Raw genomic sequence first — 24,358 nt, forward strand, 5'->3', positions numbered from 1 at the left:
CTATACAAATCTAGACAGAAATAAACTGACCACAAGAGGAGTGTGGTTCCGATGAGTTGTATTTTCTACAAACCTGTATTTTTGCATCACAAACATAGCTTTTAGTTTGCCATTTTTGCAAGAATTTGAAAACGCAATTCAAGATCCCAATTTTTTCAAGAAACAACTATGTTTGTTTTGGTGATTTGGGCAGAGAGTAATTTCTGGGGAACGGGCAAAGGTGTTGCCTGTTGATATGAGAGCAGTAACAGCAGTGAAATGCATGCAGGTATCTGGACTAATATTATCAGAAGGGATGAGTTTAGTGAATAATTCAGCATGTAACTTTATTTGAGGAAAGATAAAACACTGACATGGCTGATCTGGACATGCGTAATATCACAGAGTAGAACCTGAAAAATAAGAAGCTATTCTAGGGCCCCATGTACGTTTAATCCCATCCGAATGGGTGGATGTTTAAGGCTTAGTGTTTCAAAATAAAATAAAGTTTTTCCTTTATTGAGTGGTCCTCCCTGTCTTTGATTATGCATGACACACTTACATTTTGTACAGTCTAGTGGACTATCTAGTACCTGCTGAGTATAACCAAGTACCATCTCACATATTAATGCTTTACACTGATCAGAGATGACAGAACTGTACACAGTACTGCACAATGTTGATCCAGAAATCACCACTGAAATGAACAAAACAAACAAAATAAAACAAAAAAATTATAATTATATTATTATTAAAACTAATTATTATTTTTGTTGTGGTGGCAATCTATTGGTGTGTTTTATTAAAAAAAGAACAATAAAAACTTGATATTTCTGACCACATTACAGTTTTCGAGTGTAAAGCTGAGCTCTCCTCCTGGAACTTGATGAGTGGCATTCTGATCATTAACATTTCCTTTAAAATGTTGCAAGTATTTACCACGTAGTTTACAGTTGACTGTGCAGGTTCTTGATATGGCTCTTCCACTGCTGTATTGGTGGACTTCCTTCAGCCACCAGTTTCCTCAGTAATTGGCTTGGCTCTAGACTCGGCACATCTGGTTGAAGGTGGTGATAATGCTCCAGTTTCTCCAGCACAACAGACAACCCAACCTGAGCTGCATAAAACATCGGACCTCCGCGGTATCTTGGCCATCCATAACCAAACAAGTAGATAATGTCAATGTCTTCTGGACCTGCCGTTATCCCCTCCTCCAGGATACGGAGTCCCTCATTGGCCAAACTGAAGACACATCTTTCGATCACTTCCTGTGAGGAGATACGCCGTGGTATGATCCCATACTTAAGCCTGTAATCCTCCAGGAATTTTAGGATCTCCGGATCACACTTTGCTTCTTTGGACCCAGGAGAGTTGTAGAGGTACCATCCATGGCCTGTTTTCTGCCCCAAGCGTCCCTGTTGGCACAGCATGTCAGGAAGAGGGCAATATCTCCGTCCAAACCGCCATCGTGAAGGCTTTACTGGGTCAATGTCGGGACTGATCAAACCAGAAGCTTTACGAACTCTCCATCCAACATCCAAACCGGACAGATCGGCCACTTTGAAGATCCCCATGGCGAATCCAAACTCCTCGAGAGCCTGGTCCACTTGCTCAGGAGTGGCTCCTTCCTCCAGCAGGTAGACAGACTGATCCATATAATGCTTTAACATGCGGTTACCCACAAAGCCAGAGCAGTTTCCCACAGCAACACACACCTTTTGCATTCTCTTTCCAAGTGCCATTGCTATTGCAACAGCTTCAGGTGATGATCCTGATCCATAAACAACTTCGAGAAGCCTCATGACGTGAGCTGGAGCGAAAAAATGCATCCCGACCACCAGGTGCTGTCGATCGGTGACTGCCGCGAGCTCATCTACATTCAGCCCTGATGTGTTGGTGCATATAATGGTGTTTTCCTTCAACACTTTGCATAGTTCACTAAAAACACGCTTTTTAAGGTTCATGTCCTCAAACACAGCCTCGATGACCAGGTCCACATCCCTCAGTTGGTGGAATGAGAGTGTGAATTTGAGAAGGTGTAAAGGAGAACTGACTCCCTGTCTCTGAGCGTATCTCTGCAGCATGGCAGTCACCGCCTTCTTACCCAACTCCAACTGCTTTGTATCCACCTCTATGGCAACTACAGATATTCCTGCTTTAACTAGGGATACAGCAATGCCCTGACCCATAGTGCCCAGACCTAAGGACAGATAGAACATTTAAACACACTGTCTGTAACTGATGAACTTGGAGGAAATGTATGGATTGCACTTTCTAGATACATACCTATGACTCCAACTCGTTCAACATTCCTGGCCTTGGTGTTGTTCCACTGTGCCCCATTAGGAAGACTCCATTTCCCAGCACTCCTCTGTGCAAAAAAGGCGTACTGCATGGCTCGAGCTTGGCTGGACCTAAAGAGCATGTCCATCAGCTGTCTTTCTTTCTCCATTCCTTTACTGTAGGGCAACATGGCCGCTGCTCTGACGGCCTGAACACATGCCACTGGAGCCATCGCTCCGCGAGAACGCTGCTTCACCCGTGCTAAAGCTGCCTCGCATACATAATCCACATCTGGCACCCATGCAGGAGCTTGCAGACTCAACCTGCGGGCGTTTAGTGGCTGACCTGTGGCGCACACAAAAATACACACACACACCTGGACTAATATTATCAGAAGAGATGAGTATTTTTTTTTGAGGAAAGTAAAAAAAAAACACTGACATGGCTGATCTGACATACATAAATTCAATAAATTATTTGTTTATATAGCACCTTACAGCAATTAAAAAAAGAAAGAAAGAAATAAAAGCACAACTACAGTGCTTTACAATTACAGGACAGGAAGAGTTAGATAAGCTTTTTATTACAGCTAAACCAACAACATGTTCACTAGACCCCATTCCAACTAAATTACTGAAAGAAGTGTTACATAAAGCTGGTGAGCCTCTTCTTTATATTATTAACTCCTCGTTATCTTTAGGTCACATCCTTAAATCCTTTAAGTTGGCAGTTATTAGGCCCCTCATTAAGAAACCTAATTTAAATCCTAATGAACTATCAAATTACAGACCTATTTGTATAAAATAAGAACTAAGATAAAATCTCTCTTCATTTTCGTCTACAATTGTCTCTGCATTTTCATCAGCTGTTACGCCTTTAAAATATTCAGAACGAGTTCGCGGCTTCGCGCTGTTTAGTGTGTGTGTAGAAAGAATTCGTCCACACGCGGCTCAAAAAAAAAAAATAAAATCCTGAGTGCAAGTCCACCCCTGGTCTAGGCAGGCTTTTTGTGTTATTTTGTGTATATTGTGTGATATTTCCTGTCGCTGCGCAGCCTCTTTTATTGTACATGACAGCTTATGTCCCGATGACCGGTCTTTGCATTACGATTAAAAGCAGTATCAATAAAGTAAAAAATGTGATGTGCAGTCAAGTTTGAGTGTATGCACTGTTTAAACGAGTGTTCTCAACTTCCTACTGATACTTTTGTGATTCGCGGACTGTAAATAGGTTATATTTTAGGCCCACAGTAAAGTGGCCTATTCTTTTCAGTTTTTCTGAGTATATTTATTTTATTTCTGATTTGAACAGAAACATGAGACACAAGGCAACCAAAACAGTTTTAAAACCCTTTGTAACATAAGTTGTCAGTCGGAGTCTGTTGGGCTCCAGCTTTTGAATTGTGTTGGTTAAAATAAAATACTCTTCAGAACAGGTTAATCATTTGTGAATGTGTCTCCTAAATCAGAAATTGAAAACCAGAAACACGTTTAACATTTGCATTCAACAAAAATAATAATAATAACCTTTATTTTCTATAAAGAAAATAAACATCTCAAACAAAAAAACGAACATCTCAAAGCGCTTTACAAAAGCAAAATAAAAACAACAAAAATACACACATAATATAAAGATTAAAATTAAAGCAACAAAAATAGACAATAAAATAAGCACTATGTAAAATTACAATTAGTCAAATTAAAAGCTATCCTAAAAAAAATCATTCAGCAAGTGTATTTTGTCAGGTAATTATGACATTTAACCAATGTTTGAGATGTGAAACACTTTTTTTACTGTAATGTTTATCAGTAATAATCTCAGTAATAATGTGTTATTTTAAAAAAGACTACAATTTTTTGACTAAAACTAGACTAAAATTAAAAGACTTTTAGTCGACTAAAACTTGACTAACAAAAAAAGATACGTGAATGACTAAATATGACTAAAACTAACAAGGACATTTGGCACAAGACTAAGACTAAGACTAAATTAAAAATAGGTGACGAAATTAACACTAGTGCAGAGGACTACAACAGAGCCAGGGCCAACCTGAAAAGAGGCATCAGGAAAGCAAAACTCATATTGAAACTCCACATAGAAGAGCACTTCCACAACTCTAACCCCAGACGTATGCGGAAAGGCATCCAGACCATCACAGACTACAAACACACAGCTCAACCAACCAGCAGTGCCTTCAAACCAGACGGACTCTTCTACAGCTTACAGCCCACTTTCACCCTCAACAACGGATGTCTATTTAGTTTTTAGCAGGGTGGATGCACGCAAGGCAGCGTGTTCTCAGAGCAAGCATTGGACAACTGGCACAGGTTTTTACTGACATTTTCAACCTGTCACTGGCCCAAGCCACAGTTCCTACATGCCTGAAGACCACAACCATCATACCTGTGCCTAAGCACTCAGCTGCTGAATGCCTGAATGACTTTTGCCCAGTTGCACTCACCCCCATTGCTATGAAATGCTTTTGAGAAACCGGTTCTGAATCACCTCACTGCTGACCTACCACCTACACTGGACCTGACACTCGCCCGAACAGGTCAACAGAGGATGCAGACTCCACAGCTCTTCATTCAGCTCTCACCCACCTGGATAAAAGCAACACCTACATCAGAATGCTGTTCATTGACTTTAGCTCTGCGTTCAATACAGTCCTCCCCACTGTACTGAATACTAAGCTCAGTGACCTGGGTATCTGCACCTCCACCTGCAGATGGATTCTGGACTTTCTCACCAACAGACCTCAATCTGTTATGTTGGGAAACCAGGTATCCTCAACCCTCATTCTGAACACTGGCATCCCGCAGGGCTGTGTCCTGAGCCCACTACTCTACTCCCTGTTCACCCACGAGTATGCTCCTCTGTATAACTCCAACATCTTCATCAAGTATGCAGATGACACCACCGTAGTCGGCCAGATCGACAACAACAAGGAATCAGCTTACAGGGAAGAGATCCGAAACCTGTCAGCATGGTGTGCCAACAACAATCTGACCCTCAATGCCACAAAGACCAAAGAGCTCATTGTGGACTTTCGGAAATCCAACAGCAGGAGACATCTACCAGTCAACATCAACGGAACTGAGGTAAAGCGAGTCTCCAGCTTTAAGTTCCTGGGAGTTCACATCTCTGAGGATCTGTCCTGGGAGCAGAACACTTCAGCTCTGGTTAAAAAAGCACAACAATACCTGTACTTCTTGAGGAGTCTCAAGAAATCTCATCTGTCCCTGGGGATTTTAACGAGTTTCTACCGCTGCACCATCGAAGGCATCCTGACCAACTCCATCACCGTATGGTATGGAAGCTCCACTGTGTGTGAACGTAAAGCCCTGCAAAGGGTGGTCAAAACTGCCCAACGCATCACTGGCACCCAACTACCTGCCATTGAACACATTCACCACAGCAGATGCGCAGACCTAACAAAATTATCAAGGACTTTTCACATCCCAGTCAACCTCCTTCCATCAAGAAGGAGATACAGGAACTTGCGCACCAGAACCAGCAGGTTCAGGGACAGCTTTTTTCCATCCACCATCACACTAATGAACTCTACACTACACCACTAGATCACTACAAAACAAACACAAAAACAAAACACTGTATATAACCTCTGTAAAATACATGTACATATTACATAGTTTATCCTTTTTACTCCTCATCCTCATTACATCTGCACTATTTTTTTATCTATATGTATCTTTATATCATTACTGTACATTCTGCCAAACATTTCACATTCATCTATGTGTATATAACACACACATTTTATATATATATATATATATATATATATATATATATATATATATATATATATATATATATATATATATATATAGTAGACTGTTTATTCAGCTTGCTAACTCCTTAAATGCCATAATCTTGTAACCTTTCACTCTGCACATTCCTCTTCAATACCATAGCCTTAGAACCATTTCTGTAATTCTTAATGATGTCCATACATCTCTGCACTGTTATAGCCTTTCTATTTATTCACTGTACGCCTTTATATTTATTCACTGTATATGCTTCCATATATACCACTTGCTGTAAATATGCTAGATATTTATCTGCACTTTTGCACGACTGCTACATTTTGCACTTCTGGTAGATGCCAAACTGCATTTCGTTGCTGTGTACCTGTACAATACAATGAGAATAAAGTTGTATCTATCTGTATATATCTATCTATTTCACATTGTCTGTTTATGTCTAAAATACTAGAAAAGTTTGTGTCTGGGGAGCGCGGTGGCTTAGTGGTTAGCACGTTCGCCTCACACCTCCAGGGTTGGGGGTTCGATTCCCGCCTCCGCCTTGTGTGTGTGGAGTTTGCATGTTCTCCCCGTGCCTCGGGGGTTTCCTCCGGGTACTCTGGTTTCCTCCCCCGGTCCAAAGACATGCATGGTAGGTTGATTGGCATCTCTGGAAAATTGTCCGTAGTGTGTGAGTGAATGAGAGTGTGTGTGTGTGCCCTGCGATGGGTTGGCACTCCATCCAGGGTGTATCCTGCCTTGATGCCCGATGACGCCTGAGATAGGCACAGGCTCCCCGTGACCCGAGCTAGTTCGGATAAGCGGTAGAAAATGAGTGAGAGTGAGTTTGCATCTGTTCAACTGAGCTCCTTCTTACAGGAGAACAAGATCTTTGAAGAGTTTCAGTCAGGTTTCAGGCCCCATCATAGTTAAAAAGTTAAAAATAGTTAAAGTTAAAAATGACTTGTTCTTAGCTTCAGACCAAGACTGTATGTCACTATTAGTTCTATTTGACCTTAGTGCTGCATATGACACTATAGATCTCAACATTCTTCTAGATCGCTTACAAAATTACACAGGTATTCATGGACAGGCTTTAAGTTGGTTTAGATCCTACCTGTCTGATCGATACCATTTTGTAGAATTAAATGGTGAATCCTGCAGTTTATTGCCAGTTAATTATGGGGTCCCTCAAGGATCAGTTCTAGGACCTCTGCTTTTCTCAATATACATGTTTCCATTAGGGAACATTATTAGAAGGCAGGGGATTAGTTTCTACTGTTATACTGACGACGCACAGTTATATATCCCATCAAAACCAGATGAAATAGCTAAAGTGTCCAAATTAACTCAATGCCTTAGAGAGATAAAAATTTGGATGAGCTGTAATTTTCTGTTGTCAAACTCTGATAAGACAGAAATATTACTTATCGGTACAAAAACCAGTACACAGAAACTCTCACTCTCACTTCCATTTAGAGGGATGTACTGTTACTAGTAGCTCAACAGTGAAAGACCTGGGTGTTTATTAGACAGTAACTTGTCTTTAAAATCATATCACCCATATTACAAACACAGCCTTCTTCTGACTTAGAAATATTGCCAAGCTGAGAAACATCCTGTTTGTATCTGATGCTGAGAAGCTAGTTCATGCTTTCATGACCTCTAGACTGGACTATTGTAATGCATTACTATGTGGTTGTCCTGCATCTTTAATAAATAGGCTACAGTTAGTCCAAAATGCAGCTGCCAGAGTTCTCACTAGGACAAGAAAGTATGACCATATAACCCTAATTTTATCATCTCTACACTGGCTACCTGTTAAGTTTAGAATTGATTACAAACTGCTGCTACTTACGTACAAGGCTCTTAATGGTTTAGCTCAAACATGTGATCATGTTTGAGAGTATTGATCAGCATACGAGCTGCAGCATTTTGCACAAATTGCAGACAATGCAGGCAAGCTTGATCGACTACAACATAAAGACCTTTGCAATAATCTAGTCACAAGCTAATAAAAGCATGAATGGCTTTCTGCCGGTGAATCAGGGGGTTTTTACACCTGGTCACTTCATGCGTTTTCTGTGATCCGATAGCTATCCAATGGTAAAAAGACCAGGGGTCTCATTTATAAAACTGTGCGTAGGATCCCTACTAAAAGTTTACGTATGCCCAAAAGCCAAAAATGGCGTACGTCAAAAAAAATTCCGATTTATAAAACCGTGCGTACGCACACCTGTAAGCAATGTTCCCTTTATAAATCACAGATCACCCACAGATGTGCGTACGTGAACCAGCCTCAAATCCCGCCCTGTACACGCCCATTTTTAACCATAAATAGTCAATGCAAATCACTGCGCGGGCACGAGAGTGGACGTCGTTATAATGAGTTTCCTCTGCGCTCTGCGGGTTTAAAAATGGGGTGAGGAGCCAGCGTCTCAGGGGCGTAGCCGCTGTTGCCTGCAGGTTATAATTATATTAAAAACAAAATTGTTACAGTTTCTACTTTTTAATATTGTTAAACTCACCAAGAAGCCACTCATCACGTACTGCGCGTGCATTTAGTCTGTTCCCTACACTGTTATGTGTCAAGATAAAGGAATCATGTGTTGAACCAGGCCAGCATGCCACAATGTTTGTGAGGGTCATGTTGGAGTCACATATGATTTTCACATTAATAGAATGCACATGCTTTCTATTAACATAAGCAAATTCATTTTCAGATGTGAACTTATAGCAACATGAGTGTAGTCAATTGCACCGATTACATTTGGGAAACCAGACATTGCTGCAAATTGCATTTTAATTTCGGCCTGTTCTCGCACAGTGTAGGGGAACCTGATGTATCGACTACCCATATTAAGTATACCATTCAAAACGACAGATATTATGGCACTCAGGGACGGCTGTGATATACCAGACCTATAGGGTGAGATGATAGATTCCAATAGAATTATTTCATATACAAAAAGGTCTTAGACACAAAGTTGAGGATTACTTATATTTTTTTTAGATAAATAATTTACCTGTCTGCCAATGCCCGCTGGAAACAGCCGGTTGCCAAGAACCCCAGAGTGGTGAGGACTTGTATTTGGACTGGGATGGCATGGTTCCGGCATGTTGCCCTCTCTAATACTGGACCCAATTCAGCACATAGATCTAAGAGCACAGCTCTAGGAGATCTAAATCAGCTTATTAGCCAGTCATCATCATGGTCCCTGAAAACTCGTTCTCTCCTTATTCTGCCATTGGCGTAATCCTCCAACAGTGCCAGCAGTGCCATCATGAAGCATTACATGCCCGGGTCACCGGAGGATTTATATGTTTCTAGCAATTAGACTGATCGTTAACACCTTGACAAAATCACAGAATTAATTTGTGGGCGAAAATTTAAGACGAAAATGTTATAGTGAACACATACTTCTTCATGACGGTTTTGTAATGAACACCGTAATAGTTAGGACCGATGATGAGTAGTGATTGTGCTTCATGACTGTATTTGCAGACTTTGACATTTTATGATAGCTATATGTACATTAAGGAAAATATTTCGTTTTTACACTGTGTTCTGCAGTTCTCTAATAAAAGGGTACTTCATGCTATTCTGTATCACATGTAGTCGTGCCATCTCCTCCTGTGCTCCCGTTGTGGACAATGTGACTGTAAGGCAGCGCTGATTATTCATTCATTCATTCATTCATTCATTCATTCATCTTCTACCGCTTATCCGAACTACTCGGGTCACGGGGAGCCTGTGCCTATCCTCAGGCGTCATTGGGCATCAAGGCAGGATACACCCTGGACGGAGTAGGGCTGATTATTATTATTATTTTATTTTTAATACATTTTGAATTACGTTTGGATTTTACTAGATGTATATAGCCTAAAACAATCGGCACAAATAACACTGTTGTATTTAATCTTCATGATAATGTCGATATAACGTATGAAATGGAGTGAAAATTAAATGTCATTACTTCTTATAATCGTTCTTCTCACATGTATTTTCTACAATCTAACCTCAGTTCACGACCTCACCATCTGTGTCGCCAATTCCCTTTGTCTCCAGAATGTGCGTACGCACGTCTCAAAGTTTGCTTAAAGGTGCGCACGTTCTCCCGTCAAGTTCGATTTTTATAGATCACAACCTTTGCGCGAAAACTGGCGTACATACGTTTCCAGCCCCGTTTTGTGCGTACGCACGCTTTATAAATGAGACCCCAGGTCTAAATGCCCTCCGAAACGTTTTCAAGACAGCTATAAATCCGATCGTTCAAACCCCTTCCGGAGGTGGTCTGGGACACATTTCAGATGAAACTGGACAGGTGTAAATGAATGTGGTTGTTCAAGCCACATACGCCTGCGCTATACTCCTCCCAAACGGAAGTACGTCACTCGCAAGTGACTCACGAGTCGTGCATCGCGCCTGAAACAAATAACATAGATGACACGCAGTGTTGGTTTTTTGTAGCATAACCGCCATTACGAGTTTTTCCGTCTTCTTTTTGATTGCATTCTGAAAAGCGCAGACACCAAAGCGTTTTCCATTTCAATTACCCCGGAAATTAGGTAAAATATATTTGCATTTTGAACGGGAGTAGAAAGATCGGATTGATATCCGATTCGCCGAGACGCATTTATGTGGCCCAGTGTAAATGGAACAGTTTTAACAAATCAGATAGCTATCGGATCAGAGACAACACATGAAGTGACCAGGCATAAAAAGGCCCCAAGATTCAGAAAGTGTTTAAAAAAATAAATTAAAAGTCTCCCCTCAATTCCTGTCTTTGATCATACATGACACATTTTCAGTACATTTTGTACAGTCTAGTGGACTATTTAGTACTTGTTAAGTATAACCCAGTACCATCTCACATGTTAATGCTTTACACCAATCAGACATACACACACACACACACACACACCTACATACCTATAACACTTAGTGCAAGCGCCATGGCAGCCAGGACAGCATTCCCCTCAATAACCTGATCCACAATGCCGAGTTTCAGCGCTTCCTTAGCTGATATATGGCGACCTGGAGACAGATCCATTACAACATTATCTGTCAAAGTCCAGAGAGGTCAGATACAGTCCCATGGACCTTTAACCTCTGAATAACATGCATCTGTAGTCACAAAAACATCAAGCTGCTTGGAGATGGTCATATAGCCTTTACCTTTAACATGTTTGTCTATAATTTTCCTTCTAATCTCCTGAAAACTCTTATATTTCTGTGGTCCATTCATGTTCAGTGTGGATCACACCATGAAACCAAACAGCACAGTGACTATGTTTCACCTTTTAAATAGACAAACTGACTGATTACAAGTCTGAAGACGTTTATGTTAATTACAGGACACACTTTAGTTTAATGTCCCTAAATTGGATTTAATCTTTTCTATGTTGTACCATCATCCTTTTCAGGCCAGTTTCATTAGTTTGTTTTTAAATGCTTCCATTGAAAGACAATTCAAAAGCAATGTCTGATTTTCATTAGTCAAATTTCAGTAAATTGTTTATTTATTAATACTGTTGTCTGTTTCAAGTTATTTCAGTGACTGTTGTGGGGATTTCTTTCTTTAGTGGAGGGGTTCCAACAATTTAGTCTATATATACAAAGTGTGTGAGGGGGTTTGTGTGTGAGACCTGTGGTGATTAGCTCCAGGGCTGCAGTGATGCCGATGAGCCGAGGAAGACGCTGAGTTCCTCCAGCAGCAGGAAGCAAACCAAGGGTCACTTCAGGGAGACCCAAACGGGCCTAACACACAAACACACACATATTGTAACTCCACACTGTCAAATGACTCAGTAAAAACACTTGTATGTGTGTGTTTTACATTAGTGTCAGCAACACGGTAATGACAGCCAAGTGCTAGCTCCAGTCCACCCCCCAAAGCTACGCCCTCTATGGCCGCCACTATCAGCTTCTCACTAGCCTCTATGGAATGGATCATTGGAACCAGAGGAGGACCAGACATGGAGCCCGAAAACTCCTTAATGTCTGCTCCTATAATTACACACACACACACACACACACACACACACACACACACACACACAGTGAATGCTACCAGTGTACTGTACAAGAATACTACTGTAATGATTTTGAAAACGGACAGATTGTGTCTAGATGACTGGGTCAGAACATCTGTAAACAGCAGTTCTGTGGTGTGATCCAGTGATTATTAGCTATCAAAAGTGCTTGATGGATAAGAGGAATAACGGTATTATATAATGTCAGTGTACAGAATGGTTTGCTGACCATAAAACAGTGAGTTTAATTTGTTGTCTTCACCTACAGATGCCCTATATGTCAACAGACTGAGCGTCTGTGGGATGTGCTGTCTGATACGTGAAGGCTCCACATCACAACTTACAGGACTTGTAGAATCTGCTGCTAACCTGCAGTGTTCTCTCACCTCCACAGAAGGTGTTGTTCTCTCCACAGAACACCACGGCCTTCACCTGCTCGTCCTGCAATGCCTGGGACAGTGACTCCACTATCCCTCTGCGTACAGCAGTGCTGAGAGAGAGAGAGAGAGAGAGAGAGAGAGAGAGAGAGAGAGAGAGAGAGAGAGAGAGAATCACACATAAACACATATGCATACACATATACACACACACACACAGATACACAAAAATATACACACAGATATACACACACACACACACTGATACACACACACAGATATACACATACAAACACACACCCACACGCATACACACAGATACACACACACATGCACACACACGCATATACACACACACACGCATACACACACAGATACACACACATGCATACACAGATACACACATACATATACACACAAACGCATACACACAAACGCGCACACACACGCACACACAGATAAACACACACACGCACGCATACACACACACATACATGCATACACACACGCATACACACATATGTATACACATACACACACAGATATACACACACACAGATATACACACAGATACACACACACACAGATATACACATACAAACACACATACACACACACGCACACACAGATATGCACACACAGATATACACACATACATATACACACAAACGCATACACACATGCACACACACGCATAAACACACACACACACAGATATACACACATACATATACACACAAACGCACACGCATACACACATACAAACACACATACACACACACGCACGCACACACACGCATACACACACACACACACAAACGCATACACACATACACATGCACACACACACACACACACACACACACACACACACACAGATAAACACACAAACGCACACGCATACACACATATGCACACACACAGATACACACACGCACGCATACACATATATACACTCACCTGAGAGCGTTAACAGGGGGGTTTTTCAGAGTAATGACAGCAATTGATTCCTTCACTCTCGTGTACAGAGCCATTGTTAAAGAATAAAATCTGTCTCAGTATCATAGACACACTGCTGTATAAAATAACTGGACCTTGTTCTGTTCACAAACTTCACCTTGTTATCAGGTGATTTTCGTCTTTTACACACAACAGCAGGTTAAAGTCCGGTAGAGTTATACACTGAGTTATACACTGAGTTATATAGTGAGTTATATAGTGAGTTATACTGTTACTAAAGCTGAACTTGTAACAACTAGTGAATTGGGAAAGGTGCGTTCAGGTTTTGCAGCACTGCGCACATTTGCGCATAAAAGTTAAAATGTAAAATATTGCTAATACTACTTCTACTACTACAACTAATAATAATAATAATAATAATAACAACAATGATAATAATAATAATAATAATAATAATAATAATAATAATAATAATAATAATAATAAATTATTTTAAAAGATTCTGTTCGGTTCTGTTAGTATCTCTATTTCCTAAAACGTAATTTTATTCTTATTAATTTATTTTCTTAATGCAATAGTAACAATCTCCACACACTTTCCGAAGCATTAAAAACTTTTTAAGCTATTTAAAAAGTAACACGAATTCCAATTGGCTGCCCACAGTCACATGACCTCTTCATGGCCCGCCCCCTTGTTCCCTACTTCCTGGTTGTGTGTTTACGGAACCATGCGCTCTGTAGTGGGGTTAGTTTGTGTCATTTTACTTTCTACATTATATCTGTATTATCTGTCCTTTTATCTGCCCCCTGTACCACGGGCCATGAAACACAGCCGTGTGGGAGCGAGCAGTGACCAGCAGGACATGGACATGATCAGGTCAGTCACACATGTCCTCATCATTACAGTGAAAATCAGCTCTATAACTTGTGCATGTAATTGTGTGAAAATACCTTCTGTGTCCCAAATCACACCTATGTAGTGCTCACTAGTCCTGACACCCCCAGTAAGTTACACATGGTGTTATACACATGGAGACTACTGTTATTGGCATAGATTTAATATTGAACCCTTTATAGGGTCTGTAGTGCATACTGTCTGTAGTGTATACTGTCTGTAGTGTATAGGGTCTGTAGTGTATACTGTCTGTTGTGTTTAGGGTCTGTAGTGTTTAGGGTCTGTAGTGTATAGGGTCTGTAGTGTTTAGGGTCTGTAGTGTTTAGGGTCTGTAGTGTATAGGGTCTGTTGAGTATACTGTCTGTAGTGTTTAGGGTCTGTAGTGTATAGGGTCTGTAGTGTATACTGTCTGTTGTGTATAGGGTCTGTAGTGTTTAGGGTCTGTAGTGTTTAGGGTCTGTAGTGTATAGGGTCTGTTGAGTATACTGTCTGTAGTGTTTAGGGTCTGTAGTGTATAGGGTCTGTAGTGTATACTGTTTGTAGTGTATACTGTTTGTAGTGTATACTGTCTGTAGTGTATAGGGTCTGTAGTGTTTAGTGTCTGTAGTGTATACTGTCTGTAGTGTTTAGGGTCTGTAGTGTATACTGTCTAGCGTTTAGTGTCTGTAGTGTTTAGGGTCTGTAGTGTATAGGGTCTGTAGTGTATAGGGTCTGTAGCATATACTGTCTGTAGCATTTAGGGTCTGTAGTGTATAGGGTCTGTAGTGTATACTGTCTGTAGCGTTTAGGGTCTGTAGTGTATAGGGTCTGTAGTGTATACTGTCTGTAGCGTTTAGTGTCTGTAGCGTTTCGTGTCTGTAGTGTATAGGGACTGTAGCGTATACTGTCTGTAGCTTTTAGGGTCTGTAGTGTATAGGGTCTGTAGTGTTTAGTGTCTGTAGTGTATACTGTCTGTAGTGTTTAGGGTCTGTAGTGTTTAGGGTCTGTAGTGTATACTGTCTAGCATTTAGGGTCTGTAGTGTTTAGGGTCTGTAGTGTTTAGGGTCTGTAGTGTATACTGTCTAGCATTTAGGGTCTATAGTGTATAGGGTCTGTAGTGTATAGGGTCTGTAGTGTATAGGGTCTGTAGCGTATACTGTCTGTAGCATTTAGGGTCTGTAGTGTATAGGGTCTGTAGTGTACACTGTCTGTAGTGTATAGGGTCTGTAGTGTACACTGTCTGTAGTGTTTAGGGTCTGTAGTGTATAGGGTCTGTAGTGTATACTGTCTGTAGTGTATAGGGTCTGTAGTGTTTAGGGTCTGTAGTGTATACTGTCTGTAGTGTTTAGGGTCTGTAGTGTTTAGGGTCTGTAGCGTATACTGTCTGTAGCATTTAGGGTCTGTAGTGTTTAGGGTCTGTAGTGTATACTGTCTGTAGTGTTTAGGGTCTGTAGTGTTTAGGGTCTGTAGTGTATACTGTCTAGCGTTTAGTGTCTGTAGTGTTTAGGGTCTGTAGTGTATAGGGTCTGTAGCGTATACTGTCTGTAGCATTTAGGGTCTGTAGCGTATAGGGTCTGTAGTGTATAGGTTCTGTAGCGTATACTGTCTGTAGCTTTTAGGGTCTGTAGTGTATAGGGTCTGTAGTGTTTAGTGTCTGTAGTGTATACTGTCTGTAGTGTTTAGGGTCTGTAGTGTATACTGTCTAGCATTTAGGGTCTGTAGTGTTTAGGGTCTGTAGTGTATACTGTCTAGCATTTAGGGTCTATAGTGTATAGGGTCTGTAGTGTATACTGTCTGTAGTGTATAGGGTCTGTAGCGTATACTGTCTGTAGCATTTAGGGTCTGTAGTGTATACTGTCTGTAGTGTTTAGGGTCTGTAGTGTACACTGTCTGTAGTGTTTAGGGTCTGTAGTGTATAGGGTCTGTAGTGTATACTGTTTGTAGTGTATACTGTCTGTAGTGTATAGGGTCTGTAGTGTTTAGTGTCTGTAGTGTATACTGTCTGTAGTGTTTAGGGTCTGTAATGTTTAGGGTCTGTAGTGTATACTGTCTAGCGTTTAGTGTCTGTAGTGTTTAGGGTCTGTAGTGTATAGGGTCTGTAGTGTATAGGGTCTGTAGCGTATACTGTCTGTAGCATTTAGGGTCTGTAGTGTATAGGGTCTGTAGTGTATACTGTCTGTAGTGTATAGGGTCTGTAGTGTATACTGTCTGTAGCGTTTAGGGTCTGTAGCGTTTAGGGTCTGTAGTGTATAGGGTCTGTAGTGTATACTGTCTGTAGCGTTTAGTGTCTGTAGTGTATAGGGTCTGTAGCGTATACTGTCTGTAGCTTTTAGGGTCTGTAGTGTATAGGGTCTGTAGTGTTTAGTGTCTGTAGTGTATACTGTCTGTAGTGTTTAGGGTCTGTAGTGTATACTGTCTAGCATTTAGGGTCTGTAGTGTTTAGGGTCTGTAGTGTTTAGGGTCTGTAGTGTATACTGTCTAGCATTTAGGGTCTATAGTGTATAGGGTCTGTAGTGTATAGGGTCTGTAGTGTATAGGGTCTGTAGCGTATACTGTCTGTAGCATTTAGGGTCTGTAGTGTATAGGGTCTGTAGTGTACACTGTCTGTAGTGTTTAGGGTCTGTAGTGTATAGGGTCTGTAGTGTACACTGTCTGTAGTGTTTAGGGTCTGTAGTGTATAGGGTCTGTAGTGTATACTGTTTGTAGTGTATACTGTCTGTAGTGTATAGGGTCTGTAGTGTTTAGGGTCTGTAGTGTATACTGTCTGTAGTGTTTAGGGTCTGTAGTGTTTAGGGTCTGTAGTGTATACTGTCTAGCGTTTAGTGTCTGTAGTGTTTAGGGTCTGTAGTGTATAGGGTCTGTAGCGTATACTGTCTGTAGCATTTAGGGTCTGTAGTGTATAGGGTCTGTAGTGTATACTGTCTGTAGTGTATAGGGTCTGTAGTGTATACTGTCTGTAGCGTATAGGGTCTGTAGTGTATACTGTCTGTAGTGTATACGGTCTGTAGTGTATAGGGTCTGTAGGGGAACACAAACTAATTTGAGACTGTTAGGAACTACAATTACATTTACAGCATTTGGCAGATTATCCAGAGTGACTTCCAGAGGAATGAAGGAGAACCCATCCCTAATATCTCCTGATATGTGTCAGGTTGAAGTTCCCATCAGATCTGCAGGAATTAAACCAAATGGCTGAGTTGTTACGGTTGTATAAGAAGGAACACAGTGGCTTTGTCCTGCTCTTGTTCTCCAGTGCTTATCTGTACAAACAGGCGTTCGCCATCCCAGGGTCATCACTACTGGTATACACACACATACACACACACACATATACACACAGGCATTATATTATATGCTGGTGCCATATAATCCACTGATTTTCTGACTTTAATGGTTTCTGTCTGGCGTGTGAGCGTAGAACATCCTGGCAGGGGCGCTGTTTGGACCCTGGTTGGGTCTTGTTCTGTGCTCTGTTCTCACCACTGTTGGAGCCTCAATGTGTTTCCTGCTCTCTCACTTCTTCGGCAAGCAGCACATTGTCCGCATATTCCCTGAAAGAGTCGCTCAGCTGCAGAGAAAGGTTTGTTTGTTTGCGTGTTTAACACTATTACTACCAGTAGTACATCACACGTACACTGAAGTGACCGTGAGGTTCACCTGATACTACAGAGCAGTCTGAACTTTCTATTAAAAAGTATCCTCCTTCAAAATTGTTTATTCATGGAGAAGCTTACAATCTGACATCTTACTACACAGAATTTGTAGAGGTAAGAATAAAAGCTTCCTAACTGGGAAGCAGGATTCATTTGAAGGAACTGAACACTGAGAACAAAAAGTAGGATGAGGCAAACCAGAAACTGGAGAAACTAGGAGCTGGAAACTAAGAGACAAGTGTCTGGTGTCTGCACATATACATTGAGCTGGTCATTTACTGTCTCTCTGTGTGTGTGTATGTGTTTAGGTGGAGGAGAACCAGAGCAGTTTGTTCTTCTTCCTATTGTTCCTGCGTTTGTTCCCCGTTAGTCCAAACTGGTTCCTCAACATGAGTTCTCCGATCATCAACATCCCCCTCACTCACTTCTCACTCTCCGTTCTCATCGGTACCATTCGCACTCTGATCACACACTGATGAATTTATGTAAATAATTTCACTCATCAGAGAATAGCTACAGGGTGAGTGATGAATTTAACAGATTTGTTTCAGGTCTGGTGTCAAATAACCTGGTGTCTGTGTCTGTAGGTCTGATACCATATAACCTGGTGTGTGTACAGACGGGCGTGGTCCTGTCTGATCTGTCATCTCTGGATGACGTGTTGTCATGGAACGTGGTGCTGAAGCTGCTGCTCATTGCATGTGTGGCCCTGCTGCCAGCCGCATTAATCCGTCGTTATAGAAACACATACACACTCCCAGAGCACAAAGATCAATGATGATCCACACAGAAACACAGTTTTCACTATAACTGTGTGTGTGTGTGTTTATAGGAGATACTGTATTACATTATGTATTTAGATAGGTATAATTCTGTTATTTTGTGTTCTGTGTGTTTATATATAGATGGTATATTTTATTTTGTGATTTTTTTTTATTTCTTTTAAATGTGATCGCCTCCTGATAAAAGGACCAATAGAGACATTCAAAATCAATAAAATCCTGTTCATCAGTTGAATGACAAGCAAATGTTCAGTTTGTTTACAAAATTCTACATTAAAATATCTTTGTTGTGAAGGTAATAAATTCTGGGAGATTTTTATTTCTTACAAACTTTAACCCTTCTGGTAAGTAATTATTACTGTATTTATATAACTTGCTCATTACTGAGTAACATCATCAGGATTACGGCTAAAACCACTGTGCCCACCCACTATATGTTAATAAAATTGTGTAGACTAGCTAAAGTTAATTGTGCACCTATTATCAAGGAAAAAACCTAGACAATGAAAGGCAGGATTATCATTTCAGTGCAGGCTTGTTATACAAACTACAGTACACAGTCTCACACTGATCTGAAACGGCTTAAAATCTGTCACTGAACCACACAGAGCAACGTGTAGGAGGACGACATAATATTACAAATATCTTGCAGATTTCTCTAAAGGTGCTTTCTGACAACGCTCAATGTCAAAAGTGCTTTACAAATAATTTAAATAATGACCAAAACAACAGCTAACCAATTAGCAGTGTCACACAGAACAGTAAAAACACTGATCATGTGATGTAAACCTCAGCTTTAATAGTACAGACACACACACACACACACACACAGCTCCATAACGATAACACAATACACTCACAATCACTGCTCAGCTACAGGTGTCTGAAGTTGCAGCTTGATTAAACTTCAACACAAACAGATCAGGAGTCGCTTGAGGGGAAAAAATAACACATTAAAATAATAAATAAATGTATTCAAACAACATTTAAGTTGAGAAATGAATGTGTCCAAGATTCAGCAAATTAAATATTTTTAAGAAATACAAACTCATCTAACAAAAATAAGCATTCAAAGACACAAATATATAAACATAAATAAATCTTAATCGACAGTGAAAAAATATGTTAACAAATTTTATAAAGAAACAAAAAACTAATAAAAAATAATTAGAAGTTACAAAATGATTTTACAAATAATAATAGTGAATATTTAAAAATATTTAAATATATTTCTAATTATTGTACTAAATGAGTTTACGGATCAGAAAAATAAATATTTATTTAAACAAAGTATTGAAAAACTAATGAAAAAAGTCACTTCCACTTTTTTCAACTGTGGAGCAGTATTTAAAATGCATCGTGACTAATGGCTTCAAAAGTGTGTGTGTGTGTGTGTGAAGAGAATGTGCATGCCCAAGGACAGACACATACAATTATATTTACTGAGAGTGAACAAACTTCATGTTAACCTTATTACATCAACTCCTCTATTCTTCTTTTTTCCAGTTTATTTGAGTCATGTGTCTGTCTTTCAGCTGCTTCTTTCTTCCCCTCATCCTTTCCCTTTGCCCATAAATGCTACACACCACCAAAGGAGCTTCATGCATCGCCGTTAAGATTAGCATGCAACTCTGTTTTTTTTAAGTCATTATAAACACCATCTGAATTCTCTTCTTTTCCTTAACAAAAGAAAAACATCATGAGGAAAGTGCATCACATTACACAATTTAATTCAATTCAATTTATTTGTATAGCGCTTTTAACAGTTCACATTGTCTCAAAGCAGCTTTACAGAAGTATAGAAACAGAAGAGAAAAAAAAGAAATGAAAAATAATAATAATAATAATTATAATAATAATAATAATAATTAGAAGAAGAAGAAGAAATAGAATAAAAATAAATAAATAAATAAATGAATACATACATTTAAAGTTTTAAATTAATTAAAAAATATATCATTTTAAATACTATATATATATCCCAAATGTTCAAGCCGGAGGTGACAGTGGAAAGGAAAATCTCCCTGAGATGATATGAGGAAGAAACCTTGAGAGGAACCAGACTCTTTGGGTGACACTCTACAGTAAATAATGTAAATGTAAATAATGTCCTTTCTACAACAGTTTATAATAGTGCAGCCGGGAGCTCCTGAGGAACTAATTGCTGATAAAGACCAGAACATACAGCTGACTGACACAACACTGGTTCAGAGAAGTCATGACAGTCTCCGGGTGGCTTCATACACAACAATCCCATGAGACACTGGCTGACCATGTAGATTAATCCCTGGCAGGGTGACCAGTGGGCGATTACTGTAGACTCCAACTAGGAGTAGAACATCAGGATTGACACATCGGCCATCTTTAACACAAATGCACTCCATCAGCTGGGACATATTTGGAGAATGAAGTTCGCTTATTCTACTTCTTGTACTTGATGAAATCTAACCACTAACAAGTCTCACGTTTATTGCACAGTAAATAAACAAACATTAGAAACCAAACATGCCTTAGCTGACTGACTACGTCTGGATAAAGTGGAAAGTTGTACACAATACATTATTTTGCTTTTATAGCAAATATTAAGACATAAGTAATTGCTTGCCACATCTTTTAGAATCCACAACTGCCCCTTTATGTGCTAATAACCATGATGACTGGGTTGCTTCCAATTTTAGATTGTTAAAGGTTACAGATAACATTCTTAATCTTTTAACTCATAAAAACAATATTAGCAATTACTAGAAATATCAAATGCAATTGTTACCGTTTCTACTTTTTAATATTGTTTATATATATCCCAAATGTTCAAGCCGGAGGTGACAGTGGAAAGGAAAATCTCCCTGAGATGATATGAGGAAGAAACCTTGAGAGGAACCAGACTCTTTGGGTGACACTCTACAGTAAATAATGTAAATGTAAATAATGTCCTTTCTACAACAGTTTATAATAGTGCAGCCGGGAGCTCCTGAGGAACTAATTGCTGATAAAGACCAGAACATACAGCTGACTGACACAACACTGGTTCAGAGAAGTCATGACAGTCTCCGGGTGGCTTCATACACAACAATCCCATGAGACACTGGCTGACCATGTAGATTAATCCCTGGCAGGGTGACCAGTGGGCGATTACTGTAGACTCCAACTAGGAGTAGAACATCAGGATTGACACATCGGCCATCTTTAACACAAATGCACTCCATCAGCTGGGACATATTTGGAGAATGAAGTTCGCTTATTCTACTTCTTGTACTTGATGAAATCTAACCACTAACAAGTCTCACGTTTATTGCACAGTAAATAAACAAACATTAGAAACCAAACATGCCTTAGCTGACTGACTACGTCTGGATAAAGTGGAAAGTTGTACACAATACATTATTTTGCTTTTATAGCAAATATTAAGACATAAGTAATTGCTTGCCACATCTTTTAGAATCCACAACTGCCCCTTTATGTGCTAATAACCATGATGACTGGGTTGCTTCCAATTTTAGATTGTTAAAGGTTACAGATAACATTCTTAATCTTTTAACTCATAAAAACAATATTAGCAATTACTAGAAATATCTGAAAAAGGATAAACAATTAAAGATTTTATAAATTATTGAAGTTTAAAACATTACTTTTAAAAGTAATACAACTCTCATTATATATCATTATCAATTATACTATTTTGTGTCGTTTTAAGATAATTGTTAATTTGGCTCAAATTCAGTTTAATAAGTCTGTCTCGTACCTGTATAGAATTTTACTGATTTAACTTTATTTGCAATTAGAATAGATTTTTGTAACACTATAAACGAAGACATTCTGCGCATACACAGTTACCACGTGTTCCTAACGCGATGCAACGCACGCGCATATTCTAAACTATGCTGACAGCATCACTTAAAAAACAGGTGGAATTAAATTCCTTTTTAAAGCGTTTACACACAAACAATTACAACAAAACTGTAATTTTACCAGAATTGTAAAATGAATTATAAAATAAACCTAATTCCAATTTGTCATATTACCAACATTCAAATGACAAACAACAGATAAAATCATTAAAATTACATATTTACTCACACATATTCTCTTTGTTGCTCATTCTGTGGAATCTGTGATTGTTCGTGTCAGAGGACTAACAGCAGAAACCATGGACCACTGCAAGCCCCTGAACTGTGAGTGGGTGTTCGCTAATAACTCGTCCTGTTATCTCTGTGTAAATAAATCTAAATGTAATTCTACAACTACAGCAAAATGTAACGGGAAACGAGAGTATGGTCGGTGCCTGTGTTAGACACCAGGGTGAGACATAGTTAACTAAAACAATAATCAAAACTAAACTAAATCGGTTTGGTGAACTGGGGTCTCATTTATAAAACTGTGCGTAGGATCCCTACTAAAAGTTTACGTACGCCCAAAAGCCAAAAATGGCGTACGGCAAAAAAAAATTCCGATTTATAAAACCGTGCGTACGCACTCCTCTAAGCAACGTTCCCTTTATAAATCACAGATCACCCGCAGATGTGCGTACGTGAAATCCCGCCCTGTACACACCCATTTTTAACCATAAATAGTCAATGCAAATCACTGCGCGGGCACGAGAGTGGACCTCGTTATAATGAGTTTCCTCTGCGCTCTGCGGGTTTAAAAATGGGGTGAGGAGCCAACATTGTTATAATTATATTAAAAACAAAATTGTTACCGTTTCTACTTTTTAATATTGTTAAACTCACCAAGAAGCCAACCATCACGTACTGCGCCTGCATTTAGTCTGTTCCCTACACTGTTATGTGTCAAGATAAAGGAATCATGTGTTGAACCAGGCCAGCGTGCCACAGTGTTTGTGAGGGTCATGTTGGAGTCACATATGATTTGCACATTAATAGAATGCACATGCTTTCTATTAACATAAGCAAATTCATTTTCAGATGTGAACTTATAGCAAACATGAGTGCAGTCAATTGTGCCGATTACATTTGGGAAACCAGACATTGCTGCAAACTGCATTTTAATTTCGGCCTGTTCTCGCACAGTGTAGGGGAACCTGATGTATCGACTACCCATATTAAGTATACCATTCAAAACGACAGATATTATGGCACTCAGGGACGGCTGTGATATACCAGACCTATAGGGTGAGATGATGGATTCCAATAGAATTATTTCATATACAAAAAGGTCTTAGAGACAAAGTTGAGGATTACTTATAGTTTTTTTATATAAATAATTTACCTGTCTGCCTTCCGGCGTGTTGCCCTCTCTAATACTGGACCCAATTCAGCACATAGATCTAAGAGCACAGCTCTAGGGAATCATAATGGGCCAGGATATCATCATAGTCCCTGAAAACTCGTTCTCTCCTTATTCTGCCATTGGCGTAATCCTCCAACAGTGCCAGCAGTGCCATCATGAAGCCTTACATACCCGGGTCACCGGAGGATTTATATGTTTCTAGCAATTAGACTGATCGTTAACACCTTGACAAAATCACAGAATTAATTTGTGGGCGAAAATTTAAGACGAAAATGTAGTGAACACATGCTTCTTCATGACAGTTTTGTAATGAACACCGTAATAGTTAGGACCGATGATGAGTAGCGATTGTGCTTCATGACTGTATTTGCAGACTTTGACATTTTATGATATGTTGATAT

The 24,358-nt window shown here is 39.7% G+C and overlaps 2 protein-coding genes across 2 annotated transcripts; one reads left to right on the plus strand and one right to left on the minus strand.

Moving 5' to 3' along the window:
- Window positions 1-300: 300 nt before the first annotated feature.
- On the minus strand, window positions 301-13,575 carry ehhadh (enoyl-CoA, hydratase/3-hydroxyacyl CoA dehydrogenase). The gene is made up of 7 exons (XM_060877152.1): window positions 13,403-13,575; window positions 12,452-12,555; window positions 11,870-12,039; window positions 11,679-11,790; window positions 10,963-11,067; window positions 2,266-2,607; window positions 301-2,179 (listed from the first exon to the last, which is right to left on the minus strand). Exons 1-7 carry the CDS (start codon window positions 13,474-13,476, stop codon window positions 927-929), a joined length of 2,160 nt encoding a protein of 719 aa, XP_060733135.1. The 5' UTR covers window positions 13,477-13,575; the 3' UTR covers window positions 301-926.
- Window positions 13,576-14,070: 495 nt separating this feature from the next.
- tmem41aa (transmembrane protein 41aa) lies at window positions 14,071-19,013 on the plus strand. Its single transcript, XM_060877153.1, has 5 exons — window positions 14,071-14,278; window positions 17,427-17,577; window positions 17,694-17,855; window positions 18,237-18,375; window positions 18,516-19,013. The coding sequence occupies exons 1-5, from the start codon at window positions 14,130-14,132 to the stop codon at window positions 18,704-18,706; spliced, it is 792 nt and encodes a 263-aa protein (XP_060733136.1). The 5' UTR covers window positions 14,071-14,129; the 3' UTR covers window positions 18,707-19,013.
- The last annotated feature ends 5,345 nt before the right edge of the window (window positions 19,014-24,358 follow it).

Source organism: Tachysurus vachellii, chromosome 8, assembly GCF_030014155.1.
Source record: "Tachysurus vachellii isolate PV-2020 chromosome 8, HZAU_Pvac_v1, whole genome shotgun sequence".
Taxonomy (NCBI): domain Eukaryota; kingdom Metazoa; phylum Chordata; class Actinopteri; order Siluriformes; family Bagridae; genus Tachysurus; species Tachysurus vachellii.

Bases quoted from the DNA above. Each gene is read 5' to 3' on its own strand.
- ehhadh (XM_060877152.1), bottom strand. From the start codon at position 13,476: ATGGCTCTGTACACGAGAGTGAAGGAATCAATTGCTGTCATTACTCTG. The intron at 12,556-13,402 runs GTGAGTGTATAT...TCTCTCTCTCAG, and splicing joins CCCCCTGTTAACGCTCTCAG to CACTGCTGTACGCAGAGGGA. The intron at 2,608-10,962 runs GTATGTAGGTGT...TGTGCGCCACAG, and splicing joins GCTTGCACTAAGTGTTATAG to GTCAGCCACTAAACGCCCGC.
- tmem41aa (XM_060877153.1), top strand. From the start codon at position 14,130: ATGCGCTCTGTAGTGGGGTTAGTTTGTGTCATTTTACTTTCTACATTA. The intron at 14,279-17,426 runs GTCAGTCACACA...GATATGTGTCAG, and splicing joins CAGGACATGGACATGATCAG to GTTGAAGTTCCCATCAGATC. The intron at 17,856-18,236 runs GTTTGTTTGTTT...GTATGTGTTTAG, and splicing joins TCGCTCAGCTGCAGAGAAAG to GTGGAGGAGAACCAGAGCAG.